Genomic DNA, 23,327 nt, shown 5'->3' with positions numbered 1-23,327 from the left:
GACGGAAGTTGACCTTCGATTTTAACTTCCGGTGGTAGCCAGTTTTATTTCCGGTGTTATTTTCGTGATGTGGCTTGTGCATCGCGGACTGCCAACAAACCTACAAGTTAAACTTGGGAGTATGCCAGAGTAGATCATTAAAAGACCTAAAGAAACACGTGAAAACATCTATTTTACTCAGTCAACCATGCCAAAAGTTGCATCATAAGTGAAATGTGGAGCCGCCATGTTTAGCCACGTGGAGCACCGTGGAAACTACGCATGTTCCACGCCGGCCGAACGAACCAATCAACGCTAGCCGCGTTCTGAAGGAAGCACCGGCATTTTCAACTTTTCTTCTCGTCCATTCAGCTTGTTTATAACTTCTATTTTCCTTTCATAGCCAAGAAAGTAAGCTCGACAATTTCTGACTGCAAGGTAAGTCCAAGATTCAAAGTAAGCCACATTTCGGAGACGCTGTAGCCGTCCAAATCGTACACAGACTCTTGTCTGTTGAGAAAGTCTGTCTGACAGACAATCTGTTCTATTTTCCACCTTCGATTTTTTTTTTGACGTTTAGCTCTCTGATAGCTTGACTTAAAATAGGTAGCTCAGAAAATCATCGAGGATTTGTCAGTTTGTATCGTTTTGAAATGATTGTTCATGTTAACATGTGTTTATCCGTGTACAATGTGACGCAATCGATGGACTCATTGTGCACATAGACCAAGATATGATACAAAATTTAAAGCTAAGCTTTCTTATGTAAAAGAACTTTGGCTTTCTTGAATACACCTGGAGAAGTTGCAAGTAAGTTTTAGCTGTTATACCATAAAATCTATTGGGTTGATATTTACTGCCTGAAGAATATTAGACTTTTTTCTTCATGTGAAGTGTGACAGTTGATCGAAATTCCCATGAGATTTCACTAAAATATAAATTAAAGATCCTTTGCTTCCATGATTCACGAATTTATTTCCTTCAGTAACTAGAATTTACCAACCCCAATTTAATCTCAAACATTGTGTAACATTTGAGGGTAAGGGTGTGCATAATGCATCAGTGAATTGCAGCAGTGCCTTGTGCATTAGCTAGGGCCCATTTGTTCAAAGCCCGATTAAGCTAATCCTGGGTTAACATGAACTTTGATTCACGTATATTTAACAATCCGTAAGGATTAGTCCAAAAGATTTTTGTCCCTTAGTTTTGCCTCAGACTTTTCTTTAGCTTAAAATGAGCCTTTAAAATCATTTTTAATAAAAATTTGAGATGAAAACCTCGGTTAACTTTTAATCATGGATTAGCGTTAATCGGCTTTCGAAAACAACCCGGCCCAGGTATCTTAAATTAACACATTGTCCTTCTCTGGAGCCGAGCATAAGTCTATTCCCAGGTACTTGAAGACCTTGTGATTATCACCTTTCTTTCACCTCTCAATACTGTTGCTGCTGTTGCTACGTCTGAAGATTCACCAGCAATGACAATAAATTTGTGATTAAGTTTCTCTGGGGAGGACAAAATTGAGGTGGTACATTGGCAGATCCCCAGAACAAAGGGTCACTGCCGCAATACTGAGAAATCAGACTTATCCAACTCTCAGTTTGCGTCAAGAATAATGCTAAGCCCAGAAGCAAAGAAATCAATGTCTTTTTAAGTCTACACCTTGAGGCATTTGACCAGCTCTTTTGTCTCAGCCATGTGGCATTTGCTAGCTTATTTTAAAAAAAATGCTAATGCCGTCAGCCTGGGGAGAGGGGGTATAGGCCCTCTTGGATTTGACCAATGCATAAGTATGTAATAAGCTGCATTCCCTGCAAATTATTTAGCGCCGCTGTCCTTATGGATAAAACGTTTTTGCTTGAGATAGCAAGAGATTTGAAATCGTTTTCAAGATAAAGGTAATCTTAGTCATTTTAGAAAAATCTTGTGACAGATCTTAGCAAGTGTTAGTGGAATCCAGAAAGAAAATTAGAGGTAACCATGCATTTTTAGGAGATAGTTTATGAAGCATCCATTTGGAACAAAATTGGTATATTGCTTTGTATTTTTATGCTTTTCAGAATAATTATTGTTCTTGCTTAATTATCTCTGAAAAATTCTCAGCTACCTCCAATTTTTCTTTTGATTCTAATAACCCTTGGTAATATCTGCACAGCCATGAAGGGGGCAAATGTACCTCTGTATTTTATTGAGGGTAACCGCGGATTTTTAGAGATAACAAAGCGTCAGTTGTTTTGTATTGTTGTTTCTTAATTAGCTCTTAAAATTGGTTGTTTCCTCCAAATTTTCTTTCTGGATTTAAACATCCCTTGCTAAGAGAGATCTGCTTTTCCCGTATAGTCACAAACTGATAAAAAAAAAATGATACATCTGTGGTAGAAAGCACTGTCCTTACAACATATGACATTTAACACCCTTATTGCTTCTCTATAGGGGTCAGACCGCTTGTATGTAACTTTCAATTTTTGCAGATTCTTATAGTAAAATGAGAACAAGTGTAATGAAAATCCATTTCTATTTTTTATTTTTTTTTAACCTCAGGTGTATTGTTTAAACACAGAAGACTGGCAGCCATGTTGATAAGGAAGCTTGCGATAATATTATGTGTTACCACTGTGGTGTTTCTCTCCCAATCAGGTGAGGAAACCAAACATGAAATACATAATACATGATTTAGGAGGGGCATAATACATGATTTAGGAGGGGCAAGGTTGGCTTTGTGGGATAACTACTCTCTTTCTCTCCCCTGTCCCAGTTTCAAATCTTGGCAGGGGGGGGGGGGGAGGGGGTAAGTTAAAGCTTGTTGACCAAGAATGAACCTTAACAGGGGTTTTATAAGAAGCCAGGACCCAGTACTGGGACCCATTTACTCTGAACATGATACCTGCCTTTGGCGAGATTAAAAGCCAGTCTAAACAAGACAAATTGATGAGTGGTGCCTGTCTATTCATTGTCGAGATCCCTCCTATTGCAAAAATCAATGAAAATCCAGATACAGATTGCAGATAATTTGAAGTTTAGAAGGGGTGAGAGATAATAAATGAAATGGTATTACTGAAAGATCTAGCATGATGCCCAGACAGAAAATGGAAAGGTAAAAGAAATTTTAAGTCTTTTCTTTCTTTTTCTCACCATTTTATTTTGTTTGAATGGTTCTTGCAGATGGTCTAGCTGTCATGTCAGTTGATCTTGGAAGCCAGTTCATGAAAATAGCCATAGTTAAGGTACACATGACACTTATTTATTAAATAAATTTTATTTTGCAAATTTGCCACTACTGTGTAAGAAGACATTGTGTCCCTTACCAGGCCTATTTTCTTTAACACATCCCTTACTCCTTTGTATTCTAATTACACTTAGTTATTTTGTGTTTCTTTTTTTAAGTTCTGTTTTAATGCCATGATCTTTTTAAATTTTAAATTTAGCCTGGTGTCCCAATGGAAATTGCTCTGAATCGGTAAGTTATACTTTCTAGACATCTAATCAACATTTTCAATCATTATTGGTTAATATAAGTAGGGCGAATGATGTTGTAAAAGTCATTTATCTAAAATGGCAAATTAGACTGATACCCCTTCCTTTTCATTATTTTCCTTGTGATTTCCTTGGAATCAAGGCATGATGAACATCAGCCAAGGTTTTCCAAAGGGGAGATTTAGCAGCTCTTATAAGGTCTCACGTGATTGGCTCGCCACCCTTCCAGTTAACAATTAGATTATGAGCTCGAGATTTCTAGTGCGTGATTGCTGATGAGGGCGCAGCCCTCATCAGCTATCATGCATAGAAATTGAGAGCGAATAATCTTATTGGAATTAGTATAAATCTACTAGTCGTTCAAAACTAAACAAGTAAAGTATCTATATCCTCATCGCAGACACTTCGAAAATGCGACTAAGCAGCCGCCATTTTGTTGAAAACCACTACTCACTGTCCTACTCACTATCTATCAGAATAGATAGCGAGTAGCGTAGCCAATCAGAGAACGACATTCGTGATGGAACAGTAGTAGATTTATACTAAAAAACTACGGAACAAACAACAAAACAATTGTCCCAACCCTGAAAACAACAGCAGCTGATACACAATTAAAACAATTACAAGCCTGCGAGAGCAGCTACACTACTGTTCCAAAGATCATTAAAGAGGAAAGGATCTCTCCGGAAGATTACCCTGACAATTCTGACAATGTTCCAACAACTTCATCACTTTATAAAAGAATTTCTGCAACCGATTCAAAGCTTTTTTCAAAGTTGATCCAAACTCTTATGTGGTTTTCCAAAGATTCTCCAAAAGCTTTGGAAGGTTTCAAAAATTGTCTTCAAAAGATTAGTTGAAGACTTCCAAATTCATCAAAAAGACTTCACAATACGAAATATATAAAGATTTCTTAAACAAGGAAAGGAGTCATGATATTTTGGAGTTTTCTCAAGGCTTGTCTAAGTTTGAGAACCTTTAAAAGACCACTTTGACCCACAAATCACATATTGTACTTGAGATCATACAATTTACTATTAACGTTAATCATTGACAACAAATTAAACTTTTTTTAGGGAGTCAAGAAGAAAAACACCAGTTGCTGTTTCCTTCAAAGATAACGAGCGATTGTTTAGTGATGGGGCCATGACCGTGGTAGGTGTACATAAAACTACATATTTTATTAATCTAGTGTTAGGAATCTGTGAATTTTTGTTGTTATCAATCATCTCAGATAATGTCTAATCTTTTGAGTTTCTTGCCATTTTTTTGCAGGCTGTCAAGTACCCAAAGAATTCTTATATTTTTGTACAAGATGTTTTGGGTAAAAAAATTAACAATCCACTGGTGCAACAGTACAAACAAAGGTGTGATAGAACTATTGTTCTTTGTGGCACAGAGTAGATAATTTAGATCTTATTAAATCTTTTTGGGTGTAGTATTGCTGTCAGTATATTTTTACGAGTTCCGCTGTACTTTAGCGAGCCCACGGGGCGAATTAGAATACAATCAACGAGTGAAAATATACAGCAGTACTCTAACTGTTTTAATTTCAGCTACCCAACCAATTTTGGAATACAAAATTTCCTCCAGTTATAAGCCCTTCCTGAGAATAAGCACACTAAAAAAAGTAAAAAAAAAAAAAAACAAGCCCAGGGCTTGCATTTGGAACTGAATCATAATCAACTTCTGTATAAAGTGGGATTCTCCCTTAACACTGCTTCTGCTTCACTTTCAGTACTGAATTTATTATCTTTTAATTCCAGGTTTCCTTGGTATGATCTTGAGGAAGATAAAGACACTGGAACTGTTCTGTTTCGGCATGATAGCGAGACAACCTTTACTCCTGAGGAGCTTCTGGGCATGATTCTGAACCATTCTAGAAGTGTTGCTGAAAAGTTTGCTGGTGAGTTATGTAGACAAAATTAATGTTCCCTTTTAAATCTGGGCATCTAAACGGTTAAATGATGTGCATTTAATGTTTTTGTGACTTCTTCTTTCCTTTGCAGATCATCCCATGAAAGATGTGGTGCTTACAGTGCCTTCATTTTTCACCCAGGCTGAACGTCGAGCTGTGATGAGGTTAGTTATGCCCTCAAGGTCTTAGAAAGAAAGGTGTCTGGGCATTTATAGGAAACATTTTGTTTGAAAATATTCAATTAAGATTCATGTTATTTAAATGGAACATTAGGTCACTAGCCCAGTCTGATTTCTCTAGCCTAAACAAATGTGTCACTAGCTCCAGTTTAACTAATTCATTTTGCAAAAAGGCGAAGAAGGAAGGTCAGACATTTTATTAGATATTTTGTAATTATAATAATATAAAGAAAAGTCTTCCACTCTTGTAAGGGTTTTTTCACCATTTGTAATTTGTGTTATTTTTAATTAAAATTCTAAGTTGATCTTAAGATAAAGAAAAGCCTTAACTCTAGGTTTGCAGTTTTCATCTTTCTTCTCTGTCCAGTACTTTACAATTGAAGAAGTGCTTGGAAAAAAGCCCTAAGTGACTTCTGATAAATTGCTAGATTCTCGTTCCAAATTTCATTGTATTTGCTTGTGAAACAAAAGGAGAATTTGACCTTACATCAAAAGTCACTTAGGGCCTTATTTCATGCACACCTTCAATTATTTTTACTAGCCAAAATGCTATTGAAAGCACAAAACCTACTAGCCAAAACTGAATTTTTACCAGTCTGTGGCTAGTTTGCTACCATTAATCTTTTTGCCTTGTACAAATGTCTTTAATAACTATTTTAGTAAACTTTTCTCTAATCTAAATGTAGGTTTAAATTTTACTTGTTACTTACCTTGCTTTTCTTTTTCTCTTACTTTAGAGCTGCAAAATTGGTTGGATTAAATGTACTTCAACTGATGAACGAAAACACTGCAGGTATAGTAGTTAGGTAGTGATTAATGCTCTAAAGTCAGGAGTTCAATTTAGTTTTAAACATATTAATTAATCTCTTCACTGCTACAAAGACATAGTCATTATATGTCCTGTATCTGATTGCACATTTGCTACAAAGTATTGAGTAATTGTCCTTTCTGTTTCATAGCCTACAAATTCTAATAGCAGAGGTTTGCGATAGACAATTCAAAATGAAAACAAGTGATTAACAATAATGACTGAGGTTTCAATGACTCCATGTCACAAATTTGAAAATGGTGACATGGAGACATTGAAACATTAGTCTCTATTATTATCAGTTAAAACATTGAACACTGAAAAATGTAAAAAATAAGCTTTTGGGGAACCCACAAAGACTAGCAAAGAGTAAGACAAAGTGAGAAGCACACAACAGTGAAACTGACTTTGTTTTACTTGTGAGAGCTGCCATATTGCACATGTTGAAGGTTTAATTTCTTCTGAAAACCATTTGGAACTTTTTTGTTGTAAAAGGCACAGTCATGAGTAGATTAAGTGTCGCTGATATTTTGGATAGAATCTGAGCCAATTCTTACGCTGAAGATGTGTTTTGTGACTCCAAATTCCATGGTGATGAAGATGCTGATGATCAGGATGTTTCTGTAGCACCGGAGTGAAGAAATGTGCTGTAGTGAAAAGGTTACAGCTGTTTGAGTTAAATCAGTGTCTACATATTTGTAACCCTGGCTAGAATGTTACATTCAGCACTGTTTTTTTCTGTTGTTTTGTAGTTGCTCTTCACTATGGAGTGTTTCGCCGTGCATCTTTTAACACTTCTGAGAAAGTAAGGAATTGACCTAAGTTGTTGATAGAAATAATTTTTGTCAGCTATGGTGGTTTTATTACACTTGAAACTCTTGTTACTCCAATGATCCAGAAATTTTCTCTGTGTGCATAAAAAAGTGAAAAATTTTGGACAGAGAAAACATTCTGTACAAGGTGTCCATATTAGAAATGAATGGGTGTCCATTCAAAAAAGTTTATTGAGACTAGTAAAAACAAGATGAACTGAACTTGAAAAACATCTGAAGGGTAGGTGGGTGGGCAGGGAATGTCAGGTAATGGCTGATGGCCACAAGCAAAACTGAACCTTGAACCACACCATATGATCGGAAAAGCTGTGCACACTAGAACCCGATTTACCAGGGGTGAGGTGCATGTGAGAAATACGTTCCCTGCCTCATTCATTCTTTAGCCAGCACAAAAGTTCCACACTTTTTATCATTTTGTATTCCAGACATTCTTATCATTCTTATTCTGATTGCAGCATAATAACTGTTAATTGTGTCTTGTTGTTTTTTGTGTGTGTGTGTGTCGGCAGTTTATAATGTTCTATGACATGGGAGCAACAAGCACAGTGGCTACTATTGTTGGTAAGTGCACTGAGATCAGCTGGTAATAAATATCACATGCAATCAAAACACCAAACGTAAAAGCTTTCTTCATGATAAACCTGATCCGAGTTAAGGATATGTCTGTTTGAATGAACAGTGGATTCAAAAACTGAGCAGAAGAATGATGCCTAAAGAGTCAATTTCTCTAGCAGTGAAAGTTGTATTCCCTCACTAATGTTCAGCAAATCTGAAGTCATATTAGTTGCCCTAGAAAACCTTTTTATTTTTGTTCCATAGTCACTGCAACTATGTTTATTTACAGTCATTCTAGTGATGTTAGTAATCAAACTAGAGCCATGCCTAGCATAAGCTGCTTTAAAACTATCATGATGAAATGTTCCATTCATGTAATATAGAACAGTTGCTTTTAATTAGGCAGAGATGCATTTGGAATAGGCTGCTATGCTGTAAAAATACGCCTTAATGCTGAATTTGTTGGAAAACAGAGTGCTTGGTTTTGTGTAGTTTCTTTCTCTCAAATTTACTTGTAAATTGGTAGGCTTTTATGCTATTTCCGTGTTTTCCTGCTGCAGTGACACACAACCACAAAGTCATCAGCACTGCACTGTCATTATTGCCATCCATAAATAAATGCTGTATTTCATCCATTTAAACTATTTTGGCAGGTTACAGCACAGTGAAAACCAAAGACAGAGGCATTACTGAAACATCTCCTCAACTGGCAATCAAGGGGGTGGGGTGAGTCAAAGATTGTTCATCAGTCCACTCTTATCACTGGTTTATCTTGACTTGTAACAAATAAATAATCATAGTACCCCTTTCATCAGTCTTCAAGATCATTTTCAAAGTCAGGGAGTCAATGAATTATCTTATGCCCCATTCACACCAATGCTTAAACACGTTTAAAAGCTGTTTAGTTGAACACAGTTTAAAATCGTTTCCTTCATGAAAGCTGCTGTTTTTATATTTTTGTCGACTACAGATTTAGCACAAATGAAAGCATAAGTTAAAGTTTACTTGAATCCTATGTCAAAGCCAATGGTTCAGCTTTCTGTTACCAATTTTCATTTTGTTGAACCTGGTTTAATTAAACATGTTTTGTTGGTGTGAATGGGGCTTTAGTTAAGAGGTCAATTGGTGTGGCTCTCTCCAAATCTTATTACTGCTCCTTTCAATAACATGCGAACTCTGATCTTCAAAACCCAACTAACGATTTGTGGGTTTTACTGCCATCATCCATAATTACAATTATTGTAATTATGGAGACAACTGACTTACTGGAAAAATATAGAAACTGACAAAGTGGATTGACGTCTGCCAATCACAGCTTTGAATGTGACCTTTTGAACCTACTGTGCCAAAGATGTTAGTTTTCTAAGAGGTCAGGTGAGCTGATTGACGGCAGGATAAACCCAACGGTTGGATAAATCTTGAACTTCAGAGTTCAATGAAAGGCACAACAAGTTTGCCATTCAATTTGCTGGGTCAGAAAATCAGTTTTCTCAGGTTTTACCCGAGACCCCTCTCTTATCTGGACCACTGTATCACATTGCACTTTTTGATTGCTCACACTCAGGTTTGATCGCACACTGGGTGGTCATGCAATGGAAATACGATTGAGGGATCATCTTATCAAGCTTTTCAAGGAGAACTATAAGACACAGGGTGATATTTTGGCATCACCGCGGGCCATGGCCAAGTTTCTGAAGGAAGCTGCCAGAGTAAAGCAAGTGCTCAGTGCAAACACTGAGATTTTTGCACAGGTCAGCAATATTTAACTACAAATTTGTGTGATTCGAATGAGTTAGCTAACTCTTCGTTAGAGCATTGTGCATTGTGTGTGGTTTATATACTAAACATTGGAGCTATGCTTGATGGAAATGTGGTAATATTTTGTTTGATTCTGTGGGGATTAAGAAGGTGATTTGAAAGTTAAAGTTTTGCTATAGAGGAAATGAGCCCACAGCCTGCTATTTATGTATGTCTGGGAAGGTTAAAAAGTGAAGCAACAGCTTCAACGTGTCTTGCATTTCAATGTTTCACATAAACCACACACAACCCAGCATTGCTTGATGCATTCAGATGACGGGGTAGCAATCAAATTGTCAGCTTTTTAAATGTCTTTATAGTACCCAGTTTACCCTGTCAACTCCGTTGATTGAGCATAGAATGACTGATAGTCTGACTGGCTTGCTTCATGTCAGACTGCCTGGCTGACTCGCTGGTTGGTTAGTTACCTTGCTAACTGACTGACTGACTGACTGACTGATTGACTGACTAACTGGCTGACTGGCTGACTGACTGGCTGGCTGGCTGGCTGGCTGGCTGACTGACTGACTCACTGACTGACTGACTGACTGACTGACTGACTGACTGACTGACTGACTGACTGACTGACTGACTGGTTGGCTGGCTGGCTGACTGACTGACTGACTGACTGACTGACTGACTGACTGACTGGCTGGCTCGCTGACTGGTTAGCTGGCTGGCTGGCTGGCTGGCTGGCTGGCTGGCTGGCTGACTGACTGACTGACTGGCTGGCTCGCTGACTGGTTAGCTGGCTGGCTGGCTGGCTGGCTGGCTGGCTGGCTGGCTGACTGACTGACTGACTGACTGACTGACTGGCTGGCTGACTGCCTGACTGACTGACTGACTGACTGACTGGCTGGCTGATTGACTGGCTGGCTGGCTGACTGGCTGACTGACTGACTGACTGATGGACTGACTGACTGACTAACTGGCTGACTGGCTGGCTGGCTGACTGGCTTGCTGGCTGGCTGACTGATTGACTGACCGGTATTAATGAATGAACAGACAAATGGATGGAAAACCATAATGAGTAAATGTATGACTATTTTTACTGTACTAACAATCAGTTGTTACTGTTTATATTTAGATTGAGGGCGCTTTTGAGGAGAAAGACTTCCGTGCTAAAGTAACGCGTGAGGAATTTGAAGAGATGTGTGCTGATCTCCTGGACAGAGTATCCCATCCTGTTGAACAGGCTCTGAAGGCTTCATCAATTACACTGGTGAGAGCATATTTTAGTTACGGGATCCAGGGGATCTTAAAGAGCCATATAGTACAGAAAATGCCTATTGAAACATGTCTATTTTTGTTATCTTAGGAAGAGATTGAAAGTGTAATTCTTGTTGGTGGAGGAACGCGTGTACCAAAAGTCCAGGAGTTGCTTTTGAAAGCTGTTAAGAAGTGAGTTATGGCAAACTTGTGCAAAAAAGTTTTACTGCCAGGATGGTGCCCTAGGATAGTGTTCTGGAGCTTTAAAAGCAAGATTGTGTCTCAAAGTTTGACAAATAAGTAAAATTTGTACTATAATTATTTGAATAGACACAATATGGTGAACTACTAACCATGAACAGAGCTTAAAACAGAAGGACCAATTTGAAGGGATCGTAGATATATTTCTAAACAATCACGCCACAGATTGTTACAATTTTAGGGACATGGAATGATTTTGTCTTAACATACATAGTATAAATAGATAACCTGTGAACATGGCCCCAAGTGGGGCACAGGGCAAAGTTTCTGGGGCGACAAAGAAAGCATTCACAAAAGTTATGAACAAGACCTTCACTGTACATTCTACGGAAGCCCATAAGGGACACATCTTTCCTGGTAATATTCCTCCATATAACAAGACGTTACACATCTCACAAAATAAAGTGCACTGCAAACTAAATAAATCCGCACACTGCGTACAAAATAAATCCGCACGCTGCAAATAAAAAAATTCGCACGCTGCAAACAAAATAAATACGCACGCTGCAAATAAAAAAGTCCGCACACTACAAACAAAAAAATCTGCACGCTGCAAACAAAATAAATCCGCACACTACAAACAAAAAAATCCGCGCGCTGCAAACTAAAAAGTCCGCGCGCTGCAAACAAAACAAAAAGTTCTGCGCACGCAGGTAGACGCAAAGTACTGGAGCTGAGTGTTACTTTTGAAAAACATGGCGTCCAGTGAAGCGATCGTGAAGAAAGCTGAGTGATGAAATTGTGCTCGACCAGTTTGCCCTGTGGATCTGATGGAAAGCTATTTCAACAGAGGCCTTATGTACAGCCATATAACGCTGATGTTGGGAAGACATCATCATATAGTTGTCGTGAATGAACGAACATTGAAGCGAAGACCTCAAGACTGCGGTCTTTAAAGAAGCCGAGATGCATGCTGTGAATGATGATCTAGTTGAACGCGTAGGGGATCTGCTGTTGCTTAAAAATTTCACTGGTGCAGGCCGTTTTCTACCATATATATATAAAGAAAAAATATATATATAAAGTGTAAATTACAACTTGGAAAACTCCGGGAATTCCATTATAAAAGTGATGGGGTGATAGTCATAGTTTTGGGGTGTCAAGTTTCAAAAGGTCCACATGCACATTTGTACCTTTTGAAGTACTCTTCAAGTATAAGTAAAGTAAAGGCTTATGACAGTCCTTTCTGAAACCTTCAAAAGAATAAATTAAAAAGTTTGCAATTGAACTAAATGCATGTTATCACATATGTCAATATTTACTACTATTACAGGTCAGGTAATCCATTTATTTATTTATTGTTTTGGTACCTCTGATAGGTACAATTTATGTGGAACGATACCATGAAACAAAATCTTAGGACCTTATAGGGTTTTCTTATATACCCAGTGAGCACCAGTGTCACTTTTGAATGGGATTTCTGCCATCCGCAGGGTAGAAACCCTGAAACCATTTCAGGCAATTGGACTTAACTTTCAGCTGAAACAACCACAATTGGTCTGCAAGCAATTACATACATTTAACATTCAAAGTTGTTAAATGGGGTAAGTGGAGGCCAGTTATTTAGGTGAGAGCATTCTTCATGTCACTTGCCCAGGTGGAGAGTGTTCTCAAAATTACATGTTTGTTTACATGTACAGTCCTGTTTATATTTAGTTGTGCTGTACATATAAGAATGACCTTGACATTCAGCTGTTGGTCAATCATCACCCACTCACCCTTGCAACCTGGTGTTCCAGTGTTAACTTCAATAAAATTTTTGGCAAAATTCTGTAACTTGTTTCTTTTATTATGCATTTCTTATGGGAGATCGTATTTTTCCAAGCTTTAAAACATATCTTAGAAACTAATTCAGAAATGAAAACATGTTCAATATTCAATGAAATTACTTTACACCAGGAGTCCTGCTTCCTAACAGGGGAAATTGCAACAATTTTAAGTAGTATAGCAAAATTGTGCAAGGACTAGGGATGATCTCAGGTTGAACTTTATAACATATTTTTGGACAATCACCTTCTTATTTTCATCTTGTCTCCAATGTACTAATCTCCAGATCTCCAGTTCCACCTTGTTGACAATAGCCTACACAATTTTTGATATTTTGAGTACTTTTTGACAGTTTAAAGAGCCTGTATGAGTTAATTTAGTGTTATTTATACCCTGTAGGTCTTTGTACCCTTGTCTTAGAAAAAAAAACATGAGAATGCAAGGGTTGTTATTCAAGGGAACAGGGGTCCTCACTGCAAAACCTTTATTTAACCCCCAATTCCCTAATAGAGGGGGTTTATTAGAGAAGGGGGGGACTGGGGGCATATTTTCTCAGTTACCATGGCGACAAAATATAGATAGAATGAAAGATGTTATGGAATGTTTCATTCTCATTCTGTTGCATTTTGAGTTTACTTAAGTGAAAATGATTTCAATGAAAATTTTGAAAGGAACAGGACCCTGGGTCATTAAGACAATTTTACCAATATCACATCATTTAATATCTTTTAATCATTAAACTGGATTGCTCTGACAGACCTGTTTCCAAACAGGCTTCGAGGCTTGTTTACATTTGTATCTCAAAATATGTTTAAAAAATTTACCCAAGGAAACACGAGGAAATCCACCGTTATACATCAGTCAATTCCAGCTGTGCCCATCCCCCCCCCCCCCCCCAGGCAATAGTGGGGCATTTTTCCACACTGTCCATCCTGGGGGTCGGGCATTAGCCTTCCGCCCAATTACCCCAGGGCATTTGACCATCTCACTTTTGTCACCCTATAGCAATGTCGCTTTCTTAATGACAAATTCATCTGCAAATACAGTAAGTTTCTTATCGAATACGTGTAGATAGGACATAAAATGAGACGCCAGAGTTGCAGAATGACCTATTTTTGCACTAACTACGGGAAACAAGACCCAGCTAGGACTTAATTTGGCCTGAATTAGCTTAGATTTTACTGAAAGTAAGACGAGAAACGAAGAAAATAAAACATTTTTGACATGTTTGAGTCACCAGCCCGGGGCATTTGAACAACTATTTTGTCCCGGCGGTGGGGCGTTTGCCAGTTTATTTTCAAAAAATCTTAATTCCCGGAGGTCGGCCGAGGGGGGGGCGGGGGATGGGCACTGTTGGAATTGACTGATGCATTAATTTCGTTTTTTTTTTTTTTTTTTGGTTATGCTGACATCATAGCCTTGAAGCCTTCGTTTAAACGTTCGTTTATTCATGTCGCCGAATACAGGAACAAATTTCGCCAGTCAAGGTCGGAATTTAAATAACGGGTAAGGTTCATATTCAGTGGCTCGCCAGTAGTGGCCAGAGTGTAAAAAACGAGTTAAGGCCCTCAAGCCGGCTCAGCTGATGATGTCTTCCCAACATCAGCGTTATATGGCTGTACATAAGGCCTCTGTTGAAATAGCTCTCCATCAGATTCACAGGGCAAACCGGTCGAGCACAACTTCATCACTCAGCTTTCTTCACGACCGCTTCACTGGACGCCATGTTTTTCAAATGTAACACTCAGCTCCAGTACTTTGCGTCTACCTGCGTGCGCAGAACTTTTTGTTTTGTTTGCAGCGCGCGGACTTTTTTGTTTGCAGGGCGCGGATTTTTTTGTTTGTAGTGTGCGGATTTATTTTGTTTGCAGCGTGCGGACTTTTTTGTTTGTACCGTGCGGACTTTTTTGCTCGCAGTGTGCGGATTTATTTTGTTTGCAGCGTGCGGATTTTTTTGTTTGTAGTGTGCGGACTTTTTTATTTGCAGCGTGCAAATTTTTTTTATTTGCAGCGTGCGGATTTATTTTGTTCGCAGTGTGCAGATTTATTTATTTGCTGGGTGCGGATTTATTTTGTTCGCAGTGTGCGGATTTATTTAGTTTGCAGTGCATTTTATTTTGTGACTGATGTGTAACTTCTTGTTATATGGAGGAATATTACCAGGAAAGATGTGTCCCTTATGGGCTTCCGTAACATTCTACCTCACCTTCTACATCTCCATTCTTTTAGTCGCATTTTACTTTTGGAAAAAGTTTGTGTTAATAATATATATTTGAAACTTTTGTATTTTCTTTTCTTTTGTGTTTTTCATGTTGGTTTTAGTTGTCACAATTCAACTACAGCAAGCAGCACATGGTTGCATTTAATGAACATTAGTTGTTGTATTTTTCAGATCTGAACTTGGAAAGAGTGTGAATACAGATGAAGCTGCAGCTTTAGGTAATGATGCGGTCGTGAATTTTGTCTACCTTGAAAAATGTTAAGGCTTACAAAATAATGCAAAACTTCTGCCATATCACTGGTTATTTCCTTGGTGGGTTCTTTTTACAGTCCTCTTCTATTTCTTGTAGTTAGTACTTAATTATTTATTGATTATTAATTCATTAATTATTCATTTATTTTTAATTCATTCATTCATCATTTGTTATTAATTAATTCATTATTTATTTCTTTTTAATTCATTAATTATTTATTTATTATTAATTGATTAATTATCAATTTATTAATTATCAGTCTGTGTTTGCTTTGTTGCCTTTTTCTAGGTGCCGTTTACCAGGCTGCTGAACTGGGCAAAGGATTCAAAGTGAAGAAATTTGTGGTTAAAGATGCCAATGTTTACCCAATACAGGTTTGTGTGGTGCCAAGCTACATCTTCTCTCATTTGTTTCAAAATTCCTGCTGCTTGGCCTCTAGCTAAGGAGTTTTTTCTTTTCTTTGGAATAGGCAGTGAATTTGGTTTTGATTTCAGGTTTTGTTTGAGCGTGTGAACAAGGCTGAGGATGGAAGCGAGACAGTAAAGCATGTCAAGCGTATGTTGTATCATCGCATGAATGTTGTCCCACAAAAGAAAGTCATGACGTTTAACAGGCATGCAGGAGACTTCCAGTTCCATGCTTGCTACACTGAGCTAGATTTCTTGAATGAAGAAGAACAAAGGTATGAAACTCAGCTGGATACAAACTGGTCTTAACGTTTGCATTTTTTGGGGGGACATGTCAGCTTGCATACTCTTTAGCCTGTAATTACAGTTTTGCACATTTAAGAAATGTCAAGTTTGCCAAAATTGCCATATTTTCATGCATTTTTAGTCATATTAAATATTAGAGTTTTTTTGTACGGCATTATGTTCCTTCCTTGGAAAGCCACAGGAGAGCATGGAATAATTTTTCCTCTGCATAGCTGGTGATTTAATGTCCAGAGACAAATAATAGAAATAATTGTTTTGGTTGGTAAACCACTAGGATAATTTTCTTTCCAATGTTAATTCTTGCATTCTTTTACAGCATGCTTGGATCAGTAAACTTGACAACAGTTGAAGTGAAGGGCGTAGCCGCCGCACTGGATAAGCACACACCCAAAGGAGAATCAAGGGGGGTCAAGGCATACTTCAGGATGGATGAAAATGGACTGTTGAACCTAGACAAGGTGTGCATTTATAGGGGATGTGGTCAAAACTACTATACTCGAACAGGACCCACTCAACCCCAAAAGAGATGGTGGTCTCTGCCTGCACCCTCCCCCCCCCCCCCCCCCACTTCTCTACTTCCTCAACCTCAAAGGTTTTCTTAATAATTCTGATGAACAAGAGAACTAGGGAGAGATTTTTGGAAAAAAAACGTTATCGAAAAGATTCTTAAACCACTCAACAAAATCTTCTTCCTGGCCAGTAAAAGGTTGTGGACCCTTAAAGTCCTAATATCAAAACGTGCATTCTCCTTACTGTTTTGCATCTATTCTGTCTGGATCTAATTGGGAGAATTTGTTTAAACATCAAGGCATTTTGTGTATGGTGATCACTTTCTTTATTCTCACGACCTGTATGTTGAATCCTGTACCGATACTGTAATGAGAAGTTATATCCTGGTCACAATGGACTGAAAGGGCTAATGTGGTCTCTTCACAGGTGGAGTCTGTGTTTGAAAAGCCAGCTGAAGAGAAGCCGGAAGAAGAGCAATCAACATTTGCAAGTATGTTCCAAGTTCTCTCTAGTTTTAATTAGATAAACACCATAAAAGAAGGTGTTAAACTAGGCTAGTTTTGTCCAAAATCATTCAAAGTGTGGCTGAAACCGTCCTTTGCGATGTTGTGATAAAAGTTGCAGGAAACATATTGCACTATACAAGACTTGGAAAATTTGTGTTGCCGCAATTGTTGCAAAAATAAGAAGTCAATTGTGGAGGCAGTGTGGCCGAAACTTGAAATTTAGAGGTCGCAGGTTCAAGTTGCACTCTTGCTGCCAGTCTGTGTTGTTTCTTAGTGGCCCTGACTTAAACTCCGAGGCTATGTGATTCTGTAAACACCCAGCTGTGACTGGTGTGATTCCTGTCGGATGAGATTTCCACTATGTTTATATTGAATTTAAATTCAATAATTTTCTGTGAAGATTTATATCAATGCCTGGCCACACAAGTACTTTGTGCTATAATTGCCGACCAAGGGTAAATACGATTTTTATCACCATCATCATTCTTAGTCATTCTCATTTTAAAGATGTAGCTGCAAACAGAATCTGAGCAAACTGAATCCTTTTTTCACCAGAAATTGGAAGCAAGATTTCAAGCTTTTTTGGCGGCTCAAAAGGCGAGGAGAATAAAGAAGGCAAAGTAGAGGTATGTGGGTCTCTGTAGCTTGAAATAGATGCTGTTCTGTTGAAATCAGAGATTATCTGAAGTTCAGTGTAGGACTTCAGTGCACAACCTCGCCACTAGGATCTTGACGATATTCAAAATGGCAGATGGTGGCACGGGCTTTGGACATATATAATGGTTGGTCCTGGAATGGATACTCCAGTGCTGGACACCTTATGGTCTTAAGACAATGTAGTAGTCTTTATCATGATAGTCCTGACTTAGACGAGAACAGAAGCCCATTTGTTAGGCAGAGAACTGAGAGACAAAAGCTCCATTCAGGCAGGGAACATCTGTTTTAGGGGATTAGCACTGATCAACACTATTTAGGCCAAAGCACTGATTTAAAAACGGTTAGCTGTCACTGATTTGTTGCTATGGCTAACTTTCTGGAATAAGTTAAAAATAACCATTTTCATCAGCTAGCCCTCGTTGGTATGGTGGATATGGATAGAAGATATGAAGCAAATGACCCAGGGGCCTGTTTCTCGAAAGTCGTGGTAACTTACCGGGCCCGATAAGTGTCTGGTGATAAATGTTTCTTAACAGAAATCAATTTTTGATAGCTTTGTATACTAAATTTTAAATCTTTTAATTCTATGAAAACATTGGCCAAGTACCATGTCTGTAATCACTGTGTAATCGGCGAAAAAAAATTTAAAAATATACTTATCGGGCCCCAGGTTCGAGGCTTACACTATTTTGATTTTCGTCTGGATAAAAGCAGTGATGAAATTAATTTTAAGAAAAACACGACACTCCTGAGTTTTACAGACATGTCTCGGCAGTTGCCTCTGCCATCTTCAGTGTGAAATGAACAACAAATTTCAGTGAAATATAAATGCTAGAGAAATTACAATTGTAATTTCAATTGTAATTATTATTGTAATTTCTCTAGCATTTATATTTCACTGAAATTTGTTGTTCATTTCACACTGAAGATGGCAGAGGCAACTGCCGAAATATGTCTGTAAAACTCAGGAGTGTCGGTAAAATTATTTTGATTTTAACTTTCTTTACTGTTAGGAAAAAGAAGATGACAAAGCTGAGAAAGAAACAGCTGAAGAATCAAAAGCCAAGGAAGACGAGAAACCTGAAGAAAAACCAACCGATAAGGAAGAGGAGAAGAAAGAAGAGGAGAAGAAAGAAGATGGAGAGAAAAAGGGAGACAACGAAAAAGAGGAAACGAACGGAGAAGAGAAAGGAGAAAAGGAAAGTAAAGAGAAGGGAGAGAAGAAGGAAGAACAGAAAGAAGAAGGAAAAGACAAGAAGGATGAATCAGCGGATGAGAAAAAAGATTCGGACAAAAAGGTTAGTTTCTGCTACTCGTACTCTTCCGTTACTATACAATACAATTTATTTTGGTCAATACACAGATGATACATGTAGATACATAGACAATAACTATAATAAAAAGATTAATACGAAATTGTGTTATCAAACGTTAGAGCCTAGAGGCTAAATAAACTGGTGAGTTTTCGAGTTAGCTCCTAGCCATATTAAATTGTATATTCAAATTAGAGAGGAGAAGAGGGTAGCACTAGTGACCATAGTAAGAGTTTATTGACTAAATAAGAATTTTTTGGCTAAAACGGCCGACTCTCGAAACGTCAGCACTCAAATCTCTCTAAGGTGGCAACATACCTGATCAACTCTGTTGATAAAACCACACATTCGTTTCTACTTCCCCCGAGCGACTCTTACCTCAGTGTTATTTTGCTTTCTTAAGAATATAGCAGTTTTCAGTAATGCGAAAACAACAGTAATTACCCTGACCAATCACAAAAGATGAAACAGCGCAATGAACCAATCAGCATTCAAAGAAAATACAGGTCACCGGCACAAAGCGCGGGAAAACGCGTGCGAGCAAGAAAACAACAGTAATTACTCTGACCAATCACAATAGATGAAACAGCGCAATGAACCAATCAGTATTCAAAGAAAATACAGGTCACCGGCACAAAGCGCGGGAAAACGCGTGCGAGCAAGAAAACAACAGTAATTACTCTGACCAATCACAAAAGATGAAAGAGCGCAATGAACCAATCAGCATTCAAAGAAAATACAGGTCACCGGTACAAAGCGCGGGAAAACACGTGCCAGCAAGTGAACATTGGCTTTTGTTTTGCTTTTCATTGGTCAGGAAAGTCGCGCGAATTGTGCTAACAAATCGCAGAGCGCAGGAAAGTAAGACCAAAGTAACTGCGGAATTACTTTGGGTACACAACTGAAATCCGCGCTAAAGTTTCATACTTACATGTTGCAGGAGGAGAAGTCCAGTAACAAAACTGAAGAAGCTAAACAAGAAGAGAAGAAGCCAAGCAAGCCTGTGACTGTCCGTGAGCCGCTAGAGACGGTAATGCAGTTGGATGATGTTACAGACACTTCTGAAGATGCTGTGTCCACCTCGATTAAAAAGTACGATGGAAAAGTAGAATCTTGACTACAGAGCACTCGTTTTAATAGAATACTCGATAGAACAGTTTTGTGGTTTGAACTTTGTAAAACTAGTAATCGGAAGGTCTCAGGTTTGACTACTGATAGCAGCACTCGGATTTCCTTTTTCCGAGTATGCCTGTGTCACTCACTGAATTATGTACATCATTCTCATTTGTCGAATCCATTCACTTAATTTTCCTAATTTCATTTCTTTTTATCAGACTTAAGGATTTGCAAGCGAGAGATGATGCTAAGTTTGCCAACGAACATGCAAAGAACTTGTTAGAGTCGCACATCTTTAACTTGCGTGATAAACTGGACAGTGATGTAGGGCAGCTGCTGTCGACAGAGGAGGAAAGAGAGAAGATCCAGGAGGCACTGAGCGAGGCCTCGGATTGGCTGGACGATGAGGGGTGGGACTCAACTGCTGACGTAAGCTAACATCTCTGAAGGCTATAAAACTACGAATCTGTGTTTTCACTTTTTTCCTTTGTTTGTTTTCTCGTGACTGCCACAAAATCCAAAACCGATTTAATCTCATCTAGGTAATCAGTCTCAGCAACTGCGATTAGTTCAAACCACTAATAAGACCTTAAGGCAAAGGAAAAAGGAATGAAAAATGAACCATTCGACCAGTGGCAAGCGCGGGAAAACGTGCACTCGTTGTCAAGCGAAGGAAAACGTCAGCTGAAAACGTGCAATCGGTGCCAAGCGCGGGAAAATTTGCAACCGGTTCCAAACGCGGGAAACTTCCAACTGGTGTCAAGCGCGGGACGATCGAGGTTAATATGCAATCGGCGGAAAGGGCGGGAAAGCTTACGACTAGTGTCAAACGCGGTACCGTAAAATATGCCATAGCGTGTTACCATTGGTGTTGGGTTTTGATCCTGACTGATTAGTTTGCAAAATCATGTTTGTTATATGATGATTACAAGGGTTTCCTAGTCTCGGTCAATAAAGAACATATTCTTGCAGTGTGACCTATTGGCACAAACGTGTTAGTTATTTATATAACAACTAGATTGAACACTCAGCTAGCCCAGGCGATAACTAACGTACTGATTTTTGTTCAACATTTCAATCTAAAGGAAAATTTCAATTTTCATTTCGTCAGGTGTACGATGACAAACTTCAAAAGCTGAAGAAACAATCCTTGGACTTCAGAACTCGCCTGAGGGAACACAACGCCAGACCAAAGGCTTTGGAAGCTTTAAAGAACAGTTTAAACTTGTCCAGAACATTCTTGGTGCAAATTAACAATCTCACGGACAAGGTTGAGATCTACACAGGAAAGGACTTGGACGAACTTCAAAAGATTATCAACGAAACAACGGTAAGGGCGGTGTTCTAAAAGAAGAAGAACGTTTTCGTGTATTCCAAATTTTCCTAAAACAATACGAGAAGAAAATGATTTTCTCAAACGGAAAACAGCCTATACTCAATTCAGCAGCGATTTTTTCAAGATACAAACGACGAACTTGAAAAATGTATCGCGTTTTCCAAGCTGCAACTCATTTCCTTCCTGGCTTTACCAATATAATGCTCACTATATTAGGGTTTTCGATGATTCAAATACGTATTTATATATTTGAACTGCGGGTGAATGATTAAATACAAGAAAGATCCTCGCAGTGATTAACGCAACTTAAGCAGTTGCGAAAAGAAAGCTCTTGGAAATGCTTGAGTTGCGTAAATAAGTGCGAGTATCTTTCTTCTATCTTTTCAAATATGTCTTTCAGCTTTTCCGTATAATGTTTTAAACAGGTGATATTGCCCTCAAATATAATCCTCATCTTTCCTTGTGAGCATAGAGCTTCCGCTCTAGCTCTGCGTCAGACTCGACTGTCTGCTTTTGGACAACTGGGTTTGGCGGCGGTGCTGATAGTTTCTGTGACCAGACTCTACCTATCGAACAGGACCCACCAAACGGCAAAATAGTTGGTGGTCTCTGCCTGCATCTTCCGCCCTCAACCTCAAAAGATAGTGTCTTTATTACATACCCCCCCCCCCCCCCTCCATCCAGCAGTAAAAAATGACAATGGGATTCATACCTCACTTTACTTGTTGATCTGGCAATACTGTATCTTGCTAGCTGAATATTTCTGTATCCACTCTGAGTTTAAAGCCAATAAAATGTTGTCGGTAATGTTCATGAGATAGGCGGTGTCTTCGATAACCCCCCTACCTCAGACAAGGTGAGTCCTATTTTAACAAACCTGTTATGACCAGTTCTCTTTGTGACATTTATTTTTCTGTGTCGGCTTAAACAGGAATGGCTGGATAAGAGCGAGAAGAAGCAAAGTGAGACAAAACCACACGATAATCCTGTTTTGGTGGTGAAAGATATCGAGGCTAAGCAAGGGAAACTGGACCGTGAACTGCTGTACCTCTTGAACAAAGCCAAGTATTATGTGCCCAAACCAAAGGCCAATGAAACCGGTATGATTACGTAGAATTTTTGTACTTATATGGTCATGTGAGTGTCACGTGCTATCGACTGATCTCGTTGTGAGGGTGAGGTTGAAATTTTTGGAAACGACACAGATGAGAACTGATTGGCTGGCTGATTGATTGATTGATTGATTGATTGATTGATTGATTGATTGATTGATTGATTGATTGATTGATTGATTGATTGATTGATTGATTGATTGGTTGTCTTTTATTGGTTTTCTTTTAGCCTCAAACACAACAAAACCAGGAGCTGATGCTAAGAAAGAAAAGCAGGAAAAAGAAAGCAAAAAGGAAGGGAAAAATGGAGAGAAGCAAGCAGATGCAAAAGATAAGGAAGAAGACAAACTTAAAGATAGCGTGAAAGACGAAGAAACGAAAAAGGAAGAAAAAGAAGAGAAGGTGGAAAAACCTGAAGAAACGAAAGAAAAGGAGGAAAAAAGTGAAGGAAAGGACTCTGAAAAAGAAGAGCCTTTACCTTTACCAAGCCCAGAGGAGTCATCTTCTAGCGAGCCTGCGGGCAGCTCTAGTTCATCAGCAGATAGCTCAAAAGAGAAAGAACAATCGTCGGAGAGCAGTGATTCCACGAAACAAGCCAACGACGAATTATGATAGGATTTAAATTGAACTTACTCAGTTAGTTTGTAAAATATTTTGCAAGTTTTAACAATTTGAATCAATAACTTATTGAAAAAAAAAAGTCTTGTGATACCCCTTGTTCCAGTCAGTTGATTTCAAAGCCCCTGGTCTGGCGCAAAAGACGGGCCTCTCTGCGTTCTTGAAGTAAAATGTCATGTCAATTTATTAGCA

The 23,327-nt window shown here is 38.5% G+C and overlaps 1 protein-coding gene across 1 annotated transcript; it reads left to right on the top strand.

Annotated features, from left to right (window-relative positions):
• The first annotated feature begins 371 nt into the window (after positions 1 to 371).
• Positions 372 to 23,327, top strand: LOC146469197 (hypoxia up-regulated protein 1-like). Its single transcript, XM_085123828.1, has 27 exons — positions 372 to 417; positions 2,521 to 2,616; positions 3,142 to 3,203; positions 3,405 to 3,436; positions 4,530 to 4,608; positions 4,729 to 4,820; positions 5,220 to 5,359; positions 5,463 to 5,535; positions 6,288 to 6,343; positions 7,111 to 7,163; positions 7,701 to 7,752; positions 8,400 to 8,472; positions 9,311 to 9,497; positions 10,631 to 10,765; positions 10,862 to 10,944; positions 15,173 to 15,219; positions 15,543 to 15,628; positions 15,749 to 15,936; positions 16,284 to 16,425; positions 16,904 to 16,967; positions 17,539 to 17,609; positions 18,654 to 18,938; positions 19,894 to 20,045; positions 20,288 to 20,498; positions 21,181 to 21,399; positions 22,337 to 22,505; positions 22,747 to 23,327. The coding sequence occupies exons 2-27, from the start codon at positions 2,553 to 2,555 to the stop codon at positions 23,127 to 23,129; spliced, it is 3,198 nt and encodes a 1,065-aa protein (XP_084979954.1). The 5' UTR covers positions 372 to 417; positions 2,521 to 2,552; the 3' UTR covers positions 23,130 to 23,327.

Source organism: Pavona decussata, unplaced genomic scaffold, assembly GCF_977016875.1.
Source record: "Pavona decussata unplaced genomic scaffold, jaPavDecu1.1 SCAFFOLD_127, whole genome shotgun sequence".
NCBI classification, from domain to species: domain Eukaryota; kingdom Metazoa; phylum Cnidaria; class Anthozoa; order Scleractinia; family Agariciidae; genus Pavona; species Pavona decussata.
The sequence above is the reverse complement of the archived record's forward strand: the minus strand, read 5'-3'. Positions and strand labels throughout refer to the sequence as shown.

What these genes read in the sequence shown, in the direction of transcription:
- LOC146469197 (XM_085123828.1), top strand. Translation starts at nt 2,553, where the DNA reads ATGTTGATAAGGAAGCTTGCGATAATATTATGTGTTACCACTGTGGTG. An exon ending in GAACGTCGAGCTGTGATGAG is followed by an intron (nt 5,536 to 6,287) that starts GTTAGTTATGCC and finishes CTCTTACTTTAG; the next exon opens with AGCTGCAAAATTGGTTGGAT. An exon ending in GGTGGGACTCAACTGCTGAC is followed by an intron (nt 20,499 to 21,180) that starts GTAAGCTAACAT and finishes TCATTTCGTCAG; the next exon opens with GTGTACGATGACAAACTTCA.